Source organism: Neodiprion lecontei, chromosome 5 (assembly GCF_021901455.1).
Source record: "Neodiprion lecontei isolate iyNeoLeco1 chromosome 5, iyNeoLeco1.1, whole genome shotgun sequence".
NCBI classification, from domain to species: domain Eukaryota; kingdom Metazoa; phylum Arthropoda; class Insecta; order Hymenoptera; family Diprionidae; genus Neodiprion; species Neodiprion lecontei.
In genome coordinates this window covers 28,526,783-28,542,517 of record NC_060264.1, presented here as the reverse complement: position 1 = coordinate 28,542,517, position 15,735 = coordinate 28,526,783, and the positions used below count along the sequence as shown (strand labels likewise).

General features: G+C 40.0%; 3 protein-coding genes across 5 annotated transcripts; 1 reads left to right on the top strand and 2 right to left on the bottom strand.

The window, feature by feature from the left end:
• Positions 1-1,463: 1,463 nt before the first annotated feature.
• Positions 1,464-4,433, bottom strand: LOC124294779. Its single transcript, XM_046741818.1, has 4 exons — positions 4,179-4,433; positions 3,192-3,561; positions 2,795-3,083; positions 1,464-2,672 (listed from the first exon to the last, which is right to left on the bottom strand). Exons 2-4 carry the CDS (start codon positions 3,534-3,536, stop codon positions 1,807-1,809), a joined length of 1,500 nt encoding a protein of 499 aa, XP_046597774.1. The 5' UTR covers positions 3,537-3,561; positions 4,179-4,433; the 3' UTR covers positions 1,464-1,806.
• Positions 4,434-4,849: 416 nt separating this feature from the next.
• On the bottom strand, positions 4,850-7,759 carry LOC107219146 (odorant receptor 4-like). 3 transcript variants are annotated; one of them, XM_046741838.1, is made up of 7 exons: positions 7,550-7,759; positions 6,361-7,444; positions 6,042-6,256; positions 5,834-5,939; positions 5,475-5,579; positions 5,180-5,335; positions 4,850-5,044 (listed from the first exon to the last, which is right to left on the bottom strand). In XM_046741838.1, the coding sequence occupies exons 2-7, from the start codon at positions 6,913-6,915 to the stop codon at positions 4,994-4,996; spliced, it is 1,188 nt and encodes a 395-aa protein (XP_046597794.1). In that variant the 5' UTR covers positions 6,916-7,444; positions 7,550-7,759; the 3' UTR covers positions 4,850-4,993. The 3 variants fall into 3 exon arrangements, with proteins under 3 accessions (XP_046597794.1, XP_046597792.1, XP_046597793.1); XM_046741836.1 differs by having other exon boundaries at positions 5,185-5,335; XM_046741837.1 differs by lacking the exon at positions 7,550-7,759 and having other exon boundaries at positions 5,185-5,335; positions 6,361-7,462.
• A 4,609-nt stretch (positions 7,760-12,368) lies between these two features.
• On the top strand, positions 12,369-15,715 carry LOC107219186 (ovalbumin-related protein X). The gene is made up of 8 exons (XM_015657326.2): positions 12,369-12,556; positions 13,676-13,794; positions 13,900-14,082; positions 14,155-14,365; positions 14,492-14,706; positions 14,809-14,994; positions 15,130-15,265; positions 15,382-15,715. Exons 1-8 carry the CDS (start codon positions 12,547-12,549, stop codon positions 15,516-15,518), a joined length of 1,197 nt encoding a protein of 398 aa, XP_015512812.1. The 5' UTR covers positions 12,369-12,546; the 3' UTR covers positions 15,519-15,715.
• Positions 15,716-15,735: the final 20 nt, after the last annotated feature.

Genomic DNA, 15,735 nt, shown 5'->3' with positions numbered 1-15,735 from the left:
CAAGCCTTTGAAGAAGCCCGAAAATCCAGCCAAGTACGTGGCAAAAATTGGATCGGAAAATAAAATATTCGTCTGAAAAAATTCCAGGCTGTTGAGTGTACTCGACCCTGTAAATGCGGGCGGCTGTTGATTATCGTGCAACAGGTCAATCAAGACGTTCTTGTTATCATCTACCGTCGTAGTTTTCTCGCCATAGGCCATAAAGTTATCGGCTGCGCCGGATTTGTTGTTCTGCACAACGTAAATTGGGACAAGCTACGCGGTTTCTTGGCTGGGCAGCATCTTTACGGGGTTTGTCAAAACCGTCGGTGATTTTGAAGCCGGTGTTACGAACGGACGCGGTCGACGGTTATTTTCACGGTGGTATTGCCGCCACGATAAATACTCCAGATACGAAACATCGTGCTAATTATATCCCAAATTCTTCTGACTGAACTGTTCAGTCGCTTCCTTTTTCTGACGACCCTCGTCTAGTCGAAACGACTGACCGTCGTTGCTTGATCTCGTTATTCGTTCGGAAACTGTACCTAGATTGGAGAGAAAACGTAGTCCGGTCATTAAAATATCGATCAATAACGTGTATATTATACTTTTTATTTATATATTATTTCTTCACAATTTATCAACATAGCTTCACGGTCTTATCCAGTACGAAGGAACGATCAGTCAATTTACGAAAAGGTGATCAAAGAATCGAATGAGCAAAATATAATACGTACCGTCAAGTCGGCTTCTGTTTTTGTCAAGTTGCGTGGTAGTCGGATCAATCTTTGCCTGGTAGGTGAGGTTCTGCGGATATGGAATATTATGAGATTATAAAAATTCACAGGGAGAGAGAGAGAGAGAGTGAGAGAGAGAAGAGAAGATTCCATTATATTGTTGCAATTTTTGTTCTATTTTTCTCAAGAATCGTGAACCATCAGATCAGACGTTTCCATGTCATGATTTTCAGGGATTCTAAAGTTCGAAGCGTTAGTTTTTATTGTTTTCGTCTATCTACAGTATAAATATATTTGTTATGTTAGGGCTGGCCAGTGTATAGGTATATCGTAATATATTGTATAGGTACAATTTCTTATAAGCTATAATAAATATAATATAATAAAAAAGTGTTTAAACTGTTCTGAGCAGATTCCTATGCATATGTATGTAGGGCATATTTGTCCGTGTTTTTTTTTATTGTTATTTCAACTCTAATAAGCAATCGAAATTTTTTTTATATTTTTCTAACCCCCAGACGCCCCCAGAGCTTTTGAATTGATGATATTTAGATAGTGATTGCGATATTTTTGAAAATGATGAAAAAAATTACAAAAATTTCTGTAGCCAAAATCAAAAATATCCATGCCAAAATCTATGTGAGCAGGCAAAACAGTAATTTTTCTATAAATTTGTTGATAAAATAATAATTCTATTTTAGTAATTTCAATTTTTTTTTCTAATTTTCCGGGTTCAATCTATCTTTCCTAACACAACAACTATCTTGAAATTTTTATCACACTACAGAATGTATGCCATTTTTATTCATAATTTTAAAAAATGTCGCAATCGCTGTCAAAATATTATGATTTGAAGCACAATGGGGACGTCAGGGGGGCTAGAAGAAGCTGAAAAAAATTTGGGTTGCTTTTTTGAGTTGGAACAGCAATATAAAAAATCGCGAACCAAATATAAGGGCGTGAGGGTGAGACCCTAGTTGAATTGGTATGGAATGCTCCATGTATATAACAAGTATAAGAACAATTAATGTTTCTCTCGCTGAGATAATTATACCGAGCATAGAGACGCTATCGCATTTTATCATTATTAGAGAGAAATTCCACAAGCATAAACGTTGCACCGATCGTAAGTCCAGCGTTGGATCAGGGCTGTAATAAAAACGCTGGTAACTTCTTCCCTTTCCTTTTTCTCGTTACCGGTGTTAATGCGGGAGTCTTTGCCCGCCTCAGAATCGTTTGCGTGAAGAAGAAATCTGCTCAGATTTTCAGGTAGCCTGTTCCTGCTAGCCAAATACGAGCCCAACTCGCAGGCGACTCTGCTGGGGCATTTTTGAGCACTTGTCGCTTCCGCCAAGAAGCCCTCGGTCAAGTTAACTCCGAGGACGTTCCACCGGGTGGAATTATCGCCGGGCTGATCGAAGATGCCTCTGCTCTCCTCCGTTCGAACCTCGGCAATCCTCTCGGCAAATCCAACCCCGTGATGCGTGATTGCCGAGTAAATAGACGGGGCGAATACTCGCAGGATGAACGGTACGACGAAGAAGAGTTTTAGCAGGATTTTCGCGATTTTAATCAACTTGAAGATCTTCAACGGGATCAGGAAGAACTTGAGGGCTATCAGCGGTATCGCTATCGACAGGCTGCTGCCCAGGCCGATTTTGAAGAGGTTCAGTAGGTTGGAACCGATCGCTGAGAGCAAGCCGATCAAGGATGGAGTCGGTTCTCCGCGGCCTGGATTGTCGCACGAAGAGTAGGCGGGCAATTTTTGGTAGGCCAATGGCGGTCGCGGATGATGATGATGGTGATGAGGATGCCAGGACTCCGGACTTCCGGGGTACGAGGATGACTCCTCGCTGTTCTCGTAGTATCTGTTGCTCCTGTAGCCCGAACCAGTGGAGAAAGAACTGTACTTCTCTGGACCGTGTAGGTGATCGATTACTTGATCTGGAAAGCCTGCGAGCAAAAATCAAACGAATCGTTAATAAATCGCCAATTTATGAATACTTTGCCATTCTATCTACTTTATTCTTGGATCGAATTTTCCAACTAAATTCATCGAGTGTTGTGCATCGTACTTGGTGAGTATGAGTCGGTGTAGTCCGCTCCGTAACTCGTTGAAGGAGAATAATGATTTTCTTGGGGTGCATAGTCCGCGTCGAGATCCTCCGGGTTCTCACCGTATCCTGTATTGGGGTACTGATGATTGATCGCCTCGTTCCTTCGTCTTCGCTCTCTGTCGCGTCGCAGAGTTCTTCTATGGTCTAAATTTTGTTGCGAGATAGCGGACGTTCCGGTATTGTAATTGTTTGTTCTGTTAGCGATAATCGAAGAAGTTTCCTCCCAGGATGACTGCCTTACAGGAATCTATAAGTCACATGGAAAATTATTTATTACAATAGCTATTTCTTGATCTTTACTGCCCAACTTAGTTTGGAAAGGAAAACAATGTCGCACAAATTTTTCTTCACTCACAATCTGGTGCTCGTCAGAAGATCTTGCAGAGGGAAAAACAGCAGACGAGTAAAGACTTTTCGAGATTCTCGCTACGGGCCTCAAGTCATCAGAATTTGACGATTGGTTTTCGTTTTGGGTGTTTCTAGTGATGGGCCAAGGAACGAAGGTCGGGTTCAGGTCACCAGTGTCGGTGGGAATTTTGCCAAAGTCAAGACTTGGGGGATTCTTTCCAAGGATCACATCGTCTAGTAGATCGGATGAGTTTTGGTGACGCGTTTCTATTGGGCTCTTGATTTCGATCATCTCGGAACAGCAGATGACAGTCAGACAACACATCAGAAGGATGAGTAGCATGATCTTCATCTTGACGATTCGGAGCAGTTTGATTCTGTTGCAGGAACATCATTTTCATAGTTCAGTTAGTACAACTTTTTATGGAAATCAATTTTTTTTTACGAAATAATTTGGCTAAGTGGATGGACTTAAAAGGGATAATATCAGACACGGAAGAAGTGAAGTAATGTCGCGTGTCACGATTGGCTTTACTATACTAGGATACTTTCTGGTTGATTAGTTCTGGTCTCATCTCCCCTCGTCACGCTAAGTAACTTTTCCCACGAACAAGTAACTCGAGTGTTCGATTCGCGTTTATTTGAGCAACGGTTATTGCGGTGATTGAGTAAATAACTACCGAACAAGAAGCGAGGAGAAAAAACCGCACACTTTCGGTTGTGCAAAGAATCGATGAAAAAATAAAGGAAAAAAACACGGAAGCGCAATTAGGGATTCATTCAGTGACAGCTCAACATTGAATTACAGTGGTCGTCAATTAATTGAGGCTGGAGTAAAATTTTTTGTTTATTATGGTCCGGAAGAATGGATGTTTTCAACATCGAAAATCTGAGACACTTATAGTTGTCGCATTGTTAGATTGACAATATTTTCCCGCGTTTTGTTGTAAACATTCACAACATAATCATGATAATCATTCATAGTTTTACTTACATTCTCTTAACGGCGATTGCACAACTTTTTCTTTTTTCTCTGCCAATCCTGGAGGTGAAAAATCCGGGGTTGTGTAACTTGATAAACTAATCAGGTTTACAAAGAATTACTTATTCACTAAAGTTCCTCGATGTATATCCTGTCCTCCAGTATCGTAAACTCAGAATGCGATGTTGATCAAGTCACTGACGATCATCTCGCGCGAAATTCTGACTGCGATCTGTGGCTTCGCCAAGCTTCGATTAGACCATTTTAAATGGAACGAGTCTTCCCATCTTCGATGGGGGAAATTCATTGGACCACAATGATATTATAGTTCCGGTAATGATTACAACTTGTAACGGTACCCCTCATCTTGTATAATTTTGTTCATTGTAGGGACCAGAGATTAAATTGGTAGGCGCGAATCACACGTTTTTATTTCGATATTTCATATTTATTAATTATCGCGTTGAAAATCTAGGTCATAGACAAATGGCCCTTGCAAACGCAGGTTTAATTCGTGAAACGTGAGACGAGAACGAACCCTGTTGGATTGCAACCACGCAATATCGGATATCTAGGAAGATAATTAATTTACCGATTTGTTTATTTACTCATTGATATAACTCGCACCAGAGTCTATCGAACTCATTTTGAATTTAATAAAGCTAGACTCGAATATCGAGGTAATTTTATTTCGAATGACAGTTGTTTTTTTTTTTTTTCCACGAACATCAATCTATATTTGCTACACGGTAAATTTGTCACTTCTTGTTACAATAGTGCAGATCAAGTAGGCAAGAGTCATCATCGTTCATTCGCATGTTAACAATTTACTGGATTGACATTAGAAGCGTGTAGTAAGAAATAGCCGTACTGCAAACCTGCAAGCAAATCGTAGCGTCCATATTTATTAATCAGATCATAACTCGAGTGATTTAATTTTCGTCGACAGTATTTGCGATTTAGATCGTGGTCTGATTACAGAGAGTCTAAATTTATCCACCCACACCACGTACCGTACCAAAACTCGACATGGTAACGGGAAAAAATTTTCCGGCTGTCAAAACGCTTGGCTTTTGAGCACGCAAGAGGATCAGAAGAATCCCGCGTTGAACATGCCTCGATCCTTCGTACCACCGAGAATCGTAGGTTGCCCTGGCCAAATCATCGCTCTGTCAAAAATACACCCTTTAATTGTTTACAAAATTATATGTCGAATGGTCAAGGTCGAAAGAGTGCTCTTGTAATCAAGTTTTTGAGGTTTGTTTTTTTATCACTGAAATAGATCTGGATCAATATCTGGGAGATTACCTCTACGAAGACTTCATTGGCCATCCAGCAGAATACGAATATTTGAAAAAAAGAAGCGGCGAAGTACATTATGAACAGTACGAGTTCCATCATACCCGCTTGTACCTGTGGCAGTAAATTACAATTCGTCATTCTCGATGCAAATTACCTCGTTCAGGAGATGAGACAATCGTTGAACGGACCGTTTACAATGACCATTCATGCAGTGGATACTCCGATTTAACACTCAATACAACGGTATACGAAAGTACCGATCGGCTGATTGATGTAACGATTTATCATCTTTTAGAAATTAGGATACGATTAGGTTGCATAGACATGCCTTTATTTGACCTTTCAATGTTCGGATTATTACTTACTGGCAATCCAGTTACCTTGACCACACCAAGGCAGATGAGACCAGTACTGAGAATAAAGTGTATCAGAATTACCGGGGAGTAAATATCTTCGAGGTCGTCGGCGTACCTGCGACAAGGTCGAACAGTAATCGATCAGAATTCAAAGTCCAAGTGTCGAGATACTGAGAAAATCTTTTGAAACAACCGCATGAACTCCATGGCTACGTACCGAATAAGGTACTGATGCTCGTGCACGATTTCGGCGAACTCTTCGTTGCTAATCGAAGCGTCGATGTTGCGTAATCTCACTTGAAGTAAGCGAAGTTTGGCACAAAGATGCATGCAGATGAGAGCGTAGATTGAAGTAAGGATAACGTAACTCGTTACCGTAAGGAACGATCCGAGCATCTGGCAGGCATACGTTATCTCGTAGTTGGGACTCACCTAGGCAGAAATTCAGGATATTCATTGGGATCGTTGTCATTGTTATTTTCAAGCTGTGTATTTTGTTTTTTGAAAAACCTTATCTACGACCGGAGTGGACTTACGCGTTGGTCGTAAAAGTATCTGCCGATTAGCGGAGTCCGTCGCATAGCATCGATGTCTTCGTACAAATCGAAGTTGTGGAAGATTGGAGGTATGCTACTATAGAATGTCAGTGCTAATAGAGAAACCGTGAAAACGTAGAGGCCTATGCCGATGGAAATACGTTCGAACCATTGGACGTGTTTCAAGAGATCCGGAGGTAAAGGGCTTGCCCAAAACTCGCGATGGATTTTCTGCACCAAATTTGTGCACTTCGATTCTTGATAGTAACTATTCCCGAGGAAACAGACGCTTTCAACCACGCCTAACACGTTGCTGCCTATTTCAGCTACGTAACCTAAATCGTTGATAAATTCTACCATTGCCATTAAACCTGGGATCAGAACGTAGGACATGCCGCCCATGACGAACACCCGCAAAAGTACGTCCACCTTCTTCACTGTCACTGGATTGGCGTCTAGCAGACGACAACCCAGCATACGACTGCCGAGATTAATCACTCGAATATGTCTATCAACATTTACCTTCTCGAATTTCGTATTATCAGTTGATGTCATCTCAATGATGCGACGCTAAGATCGTTACGTTTAATGAATCATCTAATTTTTACGAGTCGCACCTGAAATTTTATACTCTAGGGAGACTTGGTCTCAACTATTTTGCTCTGATTCCGTCGTGAAATTTAGTCCAACATTTATGAAGGTCTTTGATACTGGTATGAAGCTTCAATGAATCGTGAAAGAAGTAGATACTTTTCAAAAAACAAAACACTTTTGCAACACGGATATCTATATTTCAAGGTCTGTGTAGTATTATTTACTGATGTGAAAATTTAGAGTCAAGTTGCTAGCCGTTTAAGAAGATAGATATTATGAGGCTGTTGTAGGCACGAATACTGACAATCGGTGGCGAGTTGTTTTTGCTGTCTTGAATAGAATTGCCTGCAGGAGTAAAGGATATCAATCTTTTATCCCAAGGCGCAACACATCAGGTCGTTGAAAAATTTACTCGTAGGTATACAATTACTCCAATATCACCAGCCTGCCCTTTCATCCGTGTTCGCTGGTGTCCGATGCATTATTCACTCTGCAATTTTACGAGTTAGACAGAAAATTATGCAAAAGTATACGCTATTTGTAGTATCATCAAAGTATCATTGCTGCGTTCGCCATTCCGCAGTCTTTCACGTACGGGTTAGACTACGTGGATAATCTTAGCAGAGCCATATCGAAATAAGGATTGAACATGAACGAGACAGAAGAGCGACTTGATCCATGCCGTTGGATAATGTGCTGAACTTAACACAGCCATTAGATATTTTGTTTTAAACGTCTAGACTAAATTAAATTAATTTTCCGCACAGTCGAGTATTTTATTTCCAATGAATGTTTCCAATCAATATGTTACTGAATCGACCTTAGAAGAGTGTAGTAAGAAACAGCCGTACTACATACCTGGAAGCAAACGTGAATGACAAATTTTATAAATAGAGGCAAAGCGTGGCTAATTTTCAGAAGTTCTAATTACGTACGGAACCAAAGCTGGCCAGGGTAACGGGAAAGAATTTTCCAGCCGTCAAAACGATTGGCTTATAAGCTCGCATGCACATTAGAAAAACCCCACGTCGAATACGAATTGGAGCCTCGTACCAGTGGGAATTGTACGCTGCTATAGCCAGGTTGTCACTCTGTAAAAACGAGTACGTAGAATTTTTTATTACGCGGGATTCCATGAATCTGATCTTGGGGAAAACTACAATTTTACGAGGTCAAAGTTAGTAACGTTAATGTAATTGAACAATGAGGGGCACTTAACGACTTGCAATTATACAATGACTTTGAAAAACTCAAGTTTTCACAATATGAGTATATTTTGCGCAACCGCGGTTTACTGAATTTCCGACAATGTTGAAGTTGCGAAATACGGATGTTTCATGAACGTTATTAAATTTAACCTATTACTTTTCACGGCGATAATCATACTGCCAAGTTTATCATTATGCTTATTACCACTACGAAGACTTCGTTGGCCATCCAACAGAATACAAAAATTTGGAAAAACGTGGCTGAAAAGTAAACAGCTGAAACTGTGAACTCCATAGCGCCATCATGTATCTGTTGGAACGAATGATAATATTATATTCATCGCTAACGCAAATTCGTCGCTTCGCAAGGTATTGTCACTTACCGTCATGCTGGTGATCTTGAACATGGTGAGGCAGATAAGCAGTGTACTCAGAAGAATATGCAGAAGTAGCATCGGACTGTAAAGATCTTCGACGTCTTTTGCAAATCTACGTAAAAAACATCATCGACATACAAAAGTGGCGCTTGTGATTTTGGACTGTACACATATGGCATTGAGAACGAAAATGGGGGTGTGGCTAAGGAATATGGCGGCGAGAACTGGGCTATCGACAAAGTGTTAAAACTTAAAAGTCAATCACGCGGATAGAAAAGTACAGAAAACTGCGTGCAAGCTGTGAAGCTTTAGTTGTTACGCAAAGAATCGATATTCCGTAAAAGATCCGATGACGGAAGTTTTTTAACACTAAATATGGCCCACTCGCGTTAACGCATTATTTTGCCACCAGGTGTCACAGCTATATATTTTCGTTCCCAATACTAAGGTGAATATCCACGCACCGGATAAGGTACCGATGCTCGCTGATGATTTCGGTAAACTCTTTGGTACTTGTAGAGGCGCCAATATCATTTAATTTGAATTGCATCAGACGAAGCTTAGCGCAAAAATGCATGCAAATAAAAGCGTAGATCGATGTTCCCAATACAAAAATTATGACGGCAAGAGATGAGCCGAGTGTCTGACACAGATACGTTATCTCGTAATAAGGACTCACCTACGCATGAGAAATCTTCAATATTCTTCCCTTCTTTTGCATTGAATATTTCAAAATGTATACTAATTGAATTATCTGTACAGTTTTCGTCTCGGTTATATCAACCGCATGAAAGACCTTTAAAGTTTACAATGAGCCAAAGTCCACCCGAAGAGTGGATGATTTTAAGTTGTCTACAGTCGTTTGAACTTCTTTCAACTTTGACTTTAAATTTTCTGAATCCGCCTCACAGTCAGTAAGTCGCGTCTTAGTGCGAATCACGGAGTGTAAAAACCTTTCTAAAAAAATCTTGACGCAGTCAACCAATCTTCCGACTTACACGATGGTCATAATGATATTTAGCGATGAGAGGTGTTCGTCGTTTGGCGTTGATATCTGCGTACATGTTGAAGTTATGAATCCAGAGAGGAAAAGTACAGTAACCAATGTTCCCCGGCAATGTAACTATTGCCACGAACATGCTTATATTGATAAAAATGCGTTCGAATCCTTGAAAATGCTGAAAAAATATCGGGGATAACGGCTCTGACCAAAATTCTCGGCGTATCTTCCGAATGAGATTTCTGTACTTATCTTCGTAGTAGTAGAAATTGATGAGGATATAGAAACTTTCGATGAAAGATAATACGTTGCTAATTATTTCACAGAGGTACTGAAGGTCCGTAGCGAATTCTGCCGTTGCTACTAAACTCGGGATCAGAACGAAGCACATCATGCTTAACGTTATTAGACGTAAAAACCTGTCCAACTTTCTTGCGGATAGTGGACCAGAATCTAGCAAACGACATCCCAGTGTGCGAGCACCGAAATTAATTATTCGGAAATATCTGTCGACGTTTATGCTGTTCACCCTTGTTTTACACGATGTAGTCTCCATCATGCGCCGCTGAAATGGTTGCAATTATGCCGGATTAGTTTCTTTTTAAGTCCAGTGTTCTTAGACTAAGAATGGAAGTCGCATCCTGACAGTGGTGCTTGTTCAAAATATGGAAAAAGCTTTTGTTTCACAGCTAACCCAATGACCGAAACTCCCCGTAAAAGAACATGGTAAAACTCAAGGTGTCATAACTTTGTAACGTCTTTCGGTCACGCTATCGTTATTTTTATGTTATACAAATAGGATGCGTTGATTCTACAGTTAAGAATCGTGCCATCACAACTTCTCTTACAGTCTGAAGTGATCTCAATTTCCTATCGTGGTAGATTTAACGGTTTTGGTATTACTACACTCCAATTTGAACCCGATCACGCAACGGTTCAATTATAACCGTAGAAAAACTCTACGTTCACGAAGTAAACTGAGATCAATTATTCTTCTACCTGCAGTCCAAAGTTCGAGTTTCTTATTAGTAATTATCAATCATTTTCGTTACCGACATCGTTTACCTGTTTTAAATCTTGTCTACAGTTTTTCTCGCGGTCAGCCAAATGGCACTGGCAGAACTGAACAGGACCAACGCTAAGGCAAAAACATTCAATGATACGTCGTGCAGGTCGGTCGATGAAAAATATGCAATTAGGCGAATTTCTTTAGCGCTGCATTCAAAGTGTCTCTATTTCCCGCTGGTAGGTGAATAATTTCGCAATTTCACGAGTTCGATGTAAAATTATTTAAAATTATCCGTTGCTCCAGATGTATCATACACCGTTATTACGCCCGTGTTTCACCCTTCAATACCTAAACTGCGTACATACATCCTGCTCCGTACTTGCTTCGCGAGGAATTGTTATTTATGGTAGGTGCCCATTATTCACCTAGGCCACGAGACCCAAGACTGTATACAATCTCTCTACTTTCGAGTAGTGTACACGAAGTACCAAATAGATCGGATAATTTTTCGTTTCAAGAATTGCTACACCATGTCCTGGTCAAGGTACTAAATTTGAAATTGTGGCGCAAAGTTTCAGCCAACAGCTGATATTCGTCTCATCTCCACTTTAAACTTTATCTGCATCTACTTAGAATACTCGTTTTACGCCTAACTTCAGTAGGAATCTCACCGTCCTGAATCTTGTCACACTGGTCCAAAGAGGAAAAACAGGAAAAAATATCAGTGCAAAGCTTTTCAAGAGGTGGTCTAAAAATTCACAAGTACCAGTCAAATCTCGAATGTCTAATGTACGCATAATTTCGGGGTAATCGATCATGTCCGTCGACTTTGCCACGGTGGTCAAAGACTCCGAAGCCTCTGGAATAGAACAAGTAACGAATAAGGCAGCTGCTGCAGGGCGTCGTTGCTGTCGTTCAAAAATAACCTCTACAATGATATCGCAGAGTCAAAAGACCGAGGAACTCCTGGCGTCAGGTATGGGGCTTTCAAAGTAAGCGTATATGTTCCTCTTGTCTCCTCGACCATTCGTGATCAGCTCTCTGGCAAACGTTTGTTACTTTCCTATCACCGTCCCAAGTCAACACGCCACGCTGTGAAACCGACGATAACGTCGTATCCAAAGTCTCTTACCCGGCCGGCAGCCTCATTAATCAACTCACGTCTTCGGGACGTCAGATGGCTCGTGAAATGGCCAAAGTATCCAGTTGCTACTGCGACGAATGCAAGGGTATGAGAAAACTGCGTCGCTGCTGTCGCCGCAGATGTCACTGACATTGCATAGCTCACAATTCTCTACATTAATATCATGGGTGAATGGTGAGAGTGAATATCGCAGCTTAAATTCTTACGAGGTTTTAGAAGATTCTTCTTTTTCTTTTCATCCAGTTTCTTTCCAAGTTCACATTTGACCAGTACGGAGTAAGTTGGTTCACTTGGATGACTAGTGTACACTGAACCGTACCTTGGTATGGATGGAAACAGTTCTATTCGCTAAGATCATTCAAAGCGGCGAAAAAAACCGTAAATTGCGATGTATTTTATCGACCATGGTCAAGGATTAGGCAGCAATGTCAATAAATTAGTCGACAGTTAGTCTTGAGTGACGTAATGAAATCCGGGAACAACTTAAAGTGAGGTACAGCTTTGTTTGGTATACATTTTCCGCATGTAATGAGTACGTGCCAAGTAATGACGTAATGACGTCTTCCATTGAAACTGGCATTCCCCTGCGGTGAAACTCCCCACTTTTGAACTGCGTAAAAAGGTAGGGATCTGCATTTTGTTTCTGAGTATTCTTACGAGTATGTAGTCACTTGAATACCGTGATGCGTAGGAACATAAATTTGTTGATAGGAAAATGACGCGTACTCGTTGATAATCGGAAGACGTAGAGGAAATTACTTTGAATCTTATATATATTGCTGATGCAGGCAAGAGGCGGATACATAACGCATTTTGCTCACTTCGAATTCACGTCTCAATAAGAAGATCTCATCATGCGGAAACGTGAGTACAATACTGACGTATTTATCATTTGAAAACTCGGTGTGGCTTTCAAATTATACTCAACTTCCCCAAAGTAACATATCTTCCAATTGTCGATACGATCTTTTACTGTGTGAAAAATCGATTTTTATCGAGATTATATGTAAGGCATTCGGATAAGCACAATATTTTCTTCAATGCTTCACCAAATAGCATTTTGTTTACCGGTGAAAATATTTTCTATCCAACGGCACGAGAGTGAGTGATAACTCGAGGTCCTCCATCTGATGAAATATGTATAATATCATTCCGAATTTACATAACGTATAATAAATTTCGGCTTTGTTAATCCGGAAATCTGAACGCCGAACGTGTTTCGAATCGAAGATATAAAGAAAATCAATTTGCGGACATACGAGTGGCCATCCATATGTTACGTTTAGTTTATTCAAAATTTACCTCACGTATCAGATTACTTTTTCTTTGTCCATTAAATCAGCAGCCATTAAATATATTAAATTTTTTAATGTGCAATCATTTTGGACGTTACAAGTTTTGTTTGTTATTTTAAAAAATTGTCCCTGTAGAAAAAGAGAAGGAAAAATTTTAAATTTTCGAGATTTGCTGGTCGACTAGTCATCGGTTATTTTTTCAATTTATTTATCGGTCTTCGCAGAAGGTCATGAGTATCGCAAACAGGTCATTGTTGACACGACAATCCGTGATGCTGATAACCTCACCAGAGTGCACTTTTTTAAAAAGTATCTTTTGACTTATTTTATTACGACATTTAGTGAATTGACTAAATTAATGTCATTCGTAATTGTTCAGCAACTCACTGTCAACAAGTAATGAAAAATTTTTGTCAACAAAATTAAAATAGTTAAGAATAAATATAGATTACATCCTCAAACTAATTTCAAAAAATCCGATCCAAATTATCGTAAAGAGACAGATTTTCCAGTTATAAGGTAATCCAAGATTGGTGTGTAGTTTTTACTTGCACACGGTTAATACGTCCTGAATCACGTTGGGAATTATCACTAACGAAATCCGTTGTCCAATCGATTCCACGATAAAAGGTGGGCAAATCATTCCCAAAAATTATTACAATTCATGGTAGCCACCTTCTTTTTTCAGTATTGTTATTCCTTGTTGCAATATTCGCAATATCGGCACAAGTTACCGCCAATGGCGATAGCGCTGCGCTTCAGGCCATGGCCGAGAATGTCTGCAGGTTTGCCGATAACTTTTTAAAGGTTAGTATTTAACGTACCCTTTACCTTTAAAAAAGATCATAATTCCACAAATCTGAAAATCAACCTTCAACTTTCTTATATTTCCCGAATTCGACCGATTCTCAGGTGATTGCTGCCGACAATCCTGGCAACCTGATATCCTCGTCTTTGAGCGCTCAACTATCACTTGCCATGGCTGCATACGGAGCCGGTGGTACGACTGCTACCCAAATGCGAACAGCCCTCTTTATTCCAGACGACAATGAGCTCGGCCAATCTGGTTATCAGTCGCTCATCGATACTTTGAACGTACTGAAAACTTTCGGAATCGTCATGGTTTTGTAACCAACGAATACAACTGACGAACTATGTCCTTTTCAGGCTGTTCAAGGGGTCGAACTACGTCTCGCTAACAAGTTATTCACGTCCGCTCGGATCCCGGTAAAAGCTGACTTCAAAGCAATGACTGACACTAGATTCCGGTCGGCCAACCAAGAAGTGGACTTTGATCATGCAAATGCTGCTGCCAACACCATCAATTCTTGGTGCGATGAACAGACCATGCATCGCATCAAGGATTTGGTCGCTCCAGGTATTGGCCGGCTGTGTTAACGCGCGTTAGCGGAAACAAAAACATCAGTCGATTAATTCGAGAGATAAATATTGTCGTAATCTATAACGTGGATTTTCTGCGACGATAATATACGTGTTTTTACAGATGATATGACCCCGGATACTGTATTGATCATCGTGAATGCGATCTACTTCAAGGGGCAGTGGAACAGAAAATTTATTCCACGTCTAACTAAACGCAGAGCTTTTCATCTCGATGCAGAACGTACCAAAAATGTCTCGACTATGTATGTTCAGCACAAGTTTGTAACCGGTGATATTCCCGAAGTTGACGCAAGATTCATCGAAATACCGTACAAAGTATGATACAACTTTGATAAACGTAGAGAGTAAAAAGCAATAAAAAAAATATATATACCGGAGTGAGCTTAGTTAGTTTTTACAAAAGTGGTTTCTTTCCAGGACAATTTGATGAGCATGATCATAATTCGTCCGAATGAAATAAACGGGCTAAAAACAGTCGTGGGCAATCTGAGCCTAGTAAATCTGACCCAGAGGTTGAGACGAAATACTTTGCGTCCGGTTGAATTATTTTTACCGAAATTCAAGATAGAAAGTACATTCGATCTGAAAATGACGGCGCAGAAGGTATCAAAACAATATTACAAATTATATCAGTTTCGTATGCTTATTACCTATTTAGCACTTTTATTTATTAATATACAGTAAAGTAAATAAGTTTATTAGGAATTTTACTCCTATTACTTACTTCCGAAAATTTAGTTGGGGATCTCAGAGGTCTTCGAAAATTCCGCCAACTTTTCCGGCATAGCGGACGTTCCAATTAAAATCAAGAAAATTGTTCAGAAGGCGTTCATTGAAGTGAACGAAGAAGGTAGCGAAGCTGCTGTTGCTACCAGTGAGTCGAAATAGTGTTTTCCTTTTTTAACTTGAGGTTACAATTACAAATCTGAATCATTCAATCACCTTAATTACCAGTTATGCATCATCATGCAATTGTTTTATCTATTTTAGGTATCAACGTAATGTTCAGAAGCGCTAGAATCGAGCCAAACGTGGTTCGATTCGAAGTTGATCGGCCAGTGATGTATGCTATTCGTCACACTGCCAGCAACGCAATTTTGTTCAGCGGCCTTCTCGTCGAGCCCTGATCATTCGATAAGGACATTCAGATATCTACAAGTCTAACGGTTCATCATTTTAATTTAATTTTTCAATCCGTAATACTCATTCTTCGATCCAATATACACATTATATGTCTTTCATTCAGGTAGTAAAGTACACGCAAATGAATCAAATAAAAAACAAACTTGTTTGTGCATCCAATAAAATTTATATTTTTGGATAATGGTGTTCACTTTATTTCGA

Bases quoted from the DNA above. Each gene is read 5' to 3' on its own strand.
- LOC107219146 (XM_046741836.1), bottom strand. From the start codon at position 6,915: ATGACATCAACTGATAATACGAAATTCGAGAAGGTAAATGTTGATAGA. The intron at 5,580-5,833 runs GTAAGTAATAAT...TTACTGCCACAG, and splicing joins TCAAGGTAACTGGATTGCCA to GTACAAGCGGGTATGATGGA. The intron at 5,336-5,474 runs GTAATCTCCCAG...TATTTTTGACAG, and splicing joins CCAATGAAGTCTTCGTAGAG to AGCGATGATTTGGCCAGGGC.
- LOC107219186 (XM_015657326.2), top strand. The intron at 13,795-13,899 runs GTTAGTATTTAA...ACCGATTCTCAG, and splicing joins TTGCCGATAACTTTTTAAAG to GTGATTGCTGCCGACAATCC. The intron at 14,083-14,154 runs GTACTGAAAACT...TGTCCTTTTCAG, and splicing joins CGCTCATCGATACTTTGAAC to GCTGTTCAAGGGGTCGAACT.
- LOC124294779 (XM_046741818.1), bottom strand. From the start codon at position 3,536: ATGAAGATCATGCTACTCATCCTTCTGATGTGTTGTCTGACTGTCATC. The intron at 3,084-3,191 runs GTGAGTGAAGAA...TGTGACTTATAG, and splicing joins CTTCTGACGAGCACCAGATT to ATTCCTGTAAGGCAGTCATC. The intron at 2,673-2,794 runs GTACGATGCACA...TTTTGCTCGCAG, and splicing joins CACCGACTCATACTCACCAA to GCTTTCCAGATCAAGTAATC.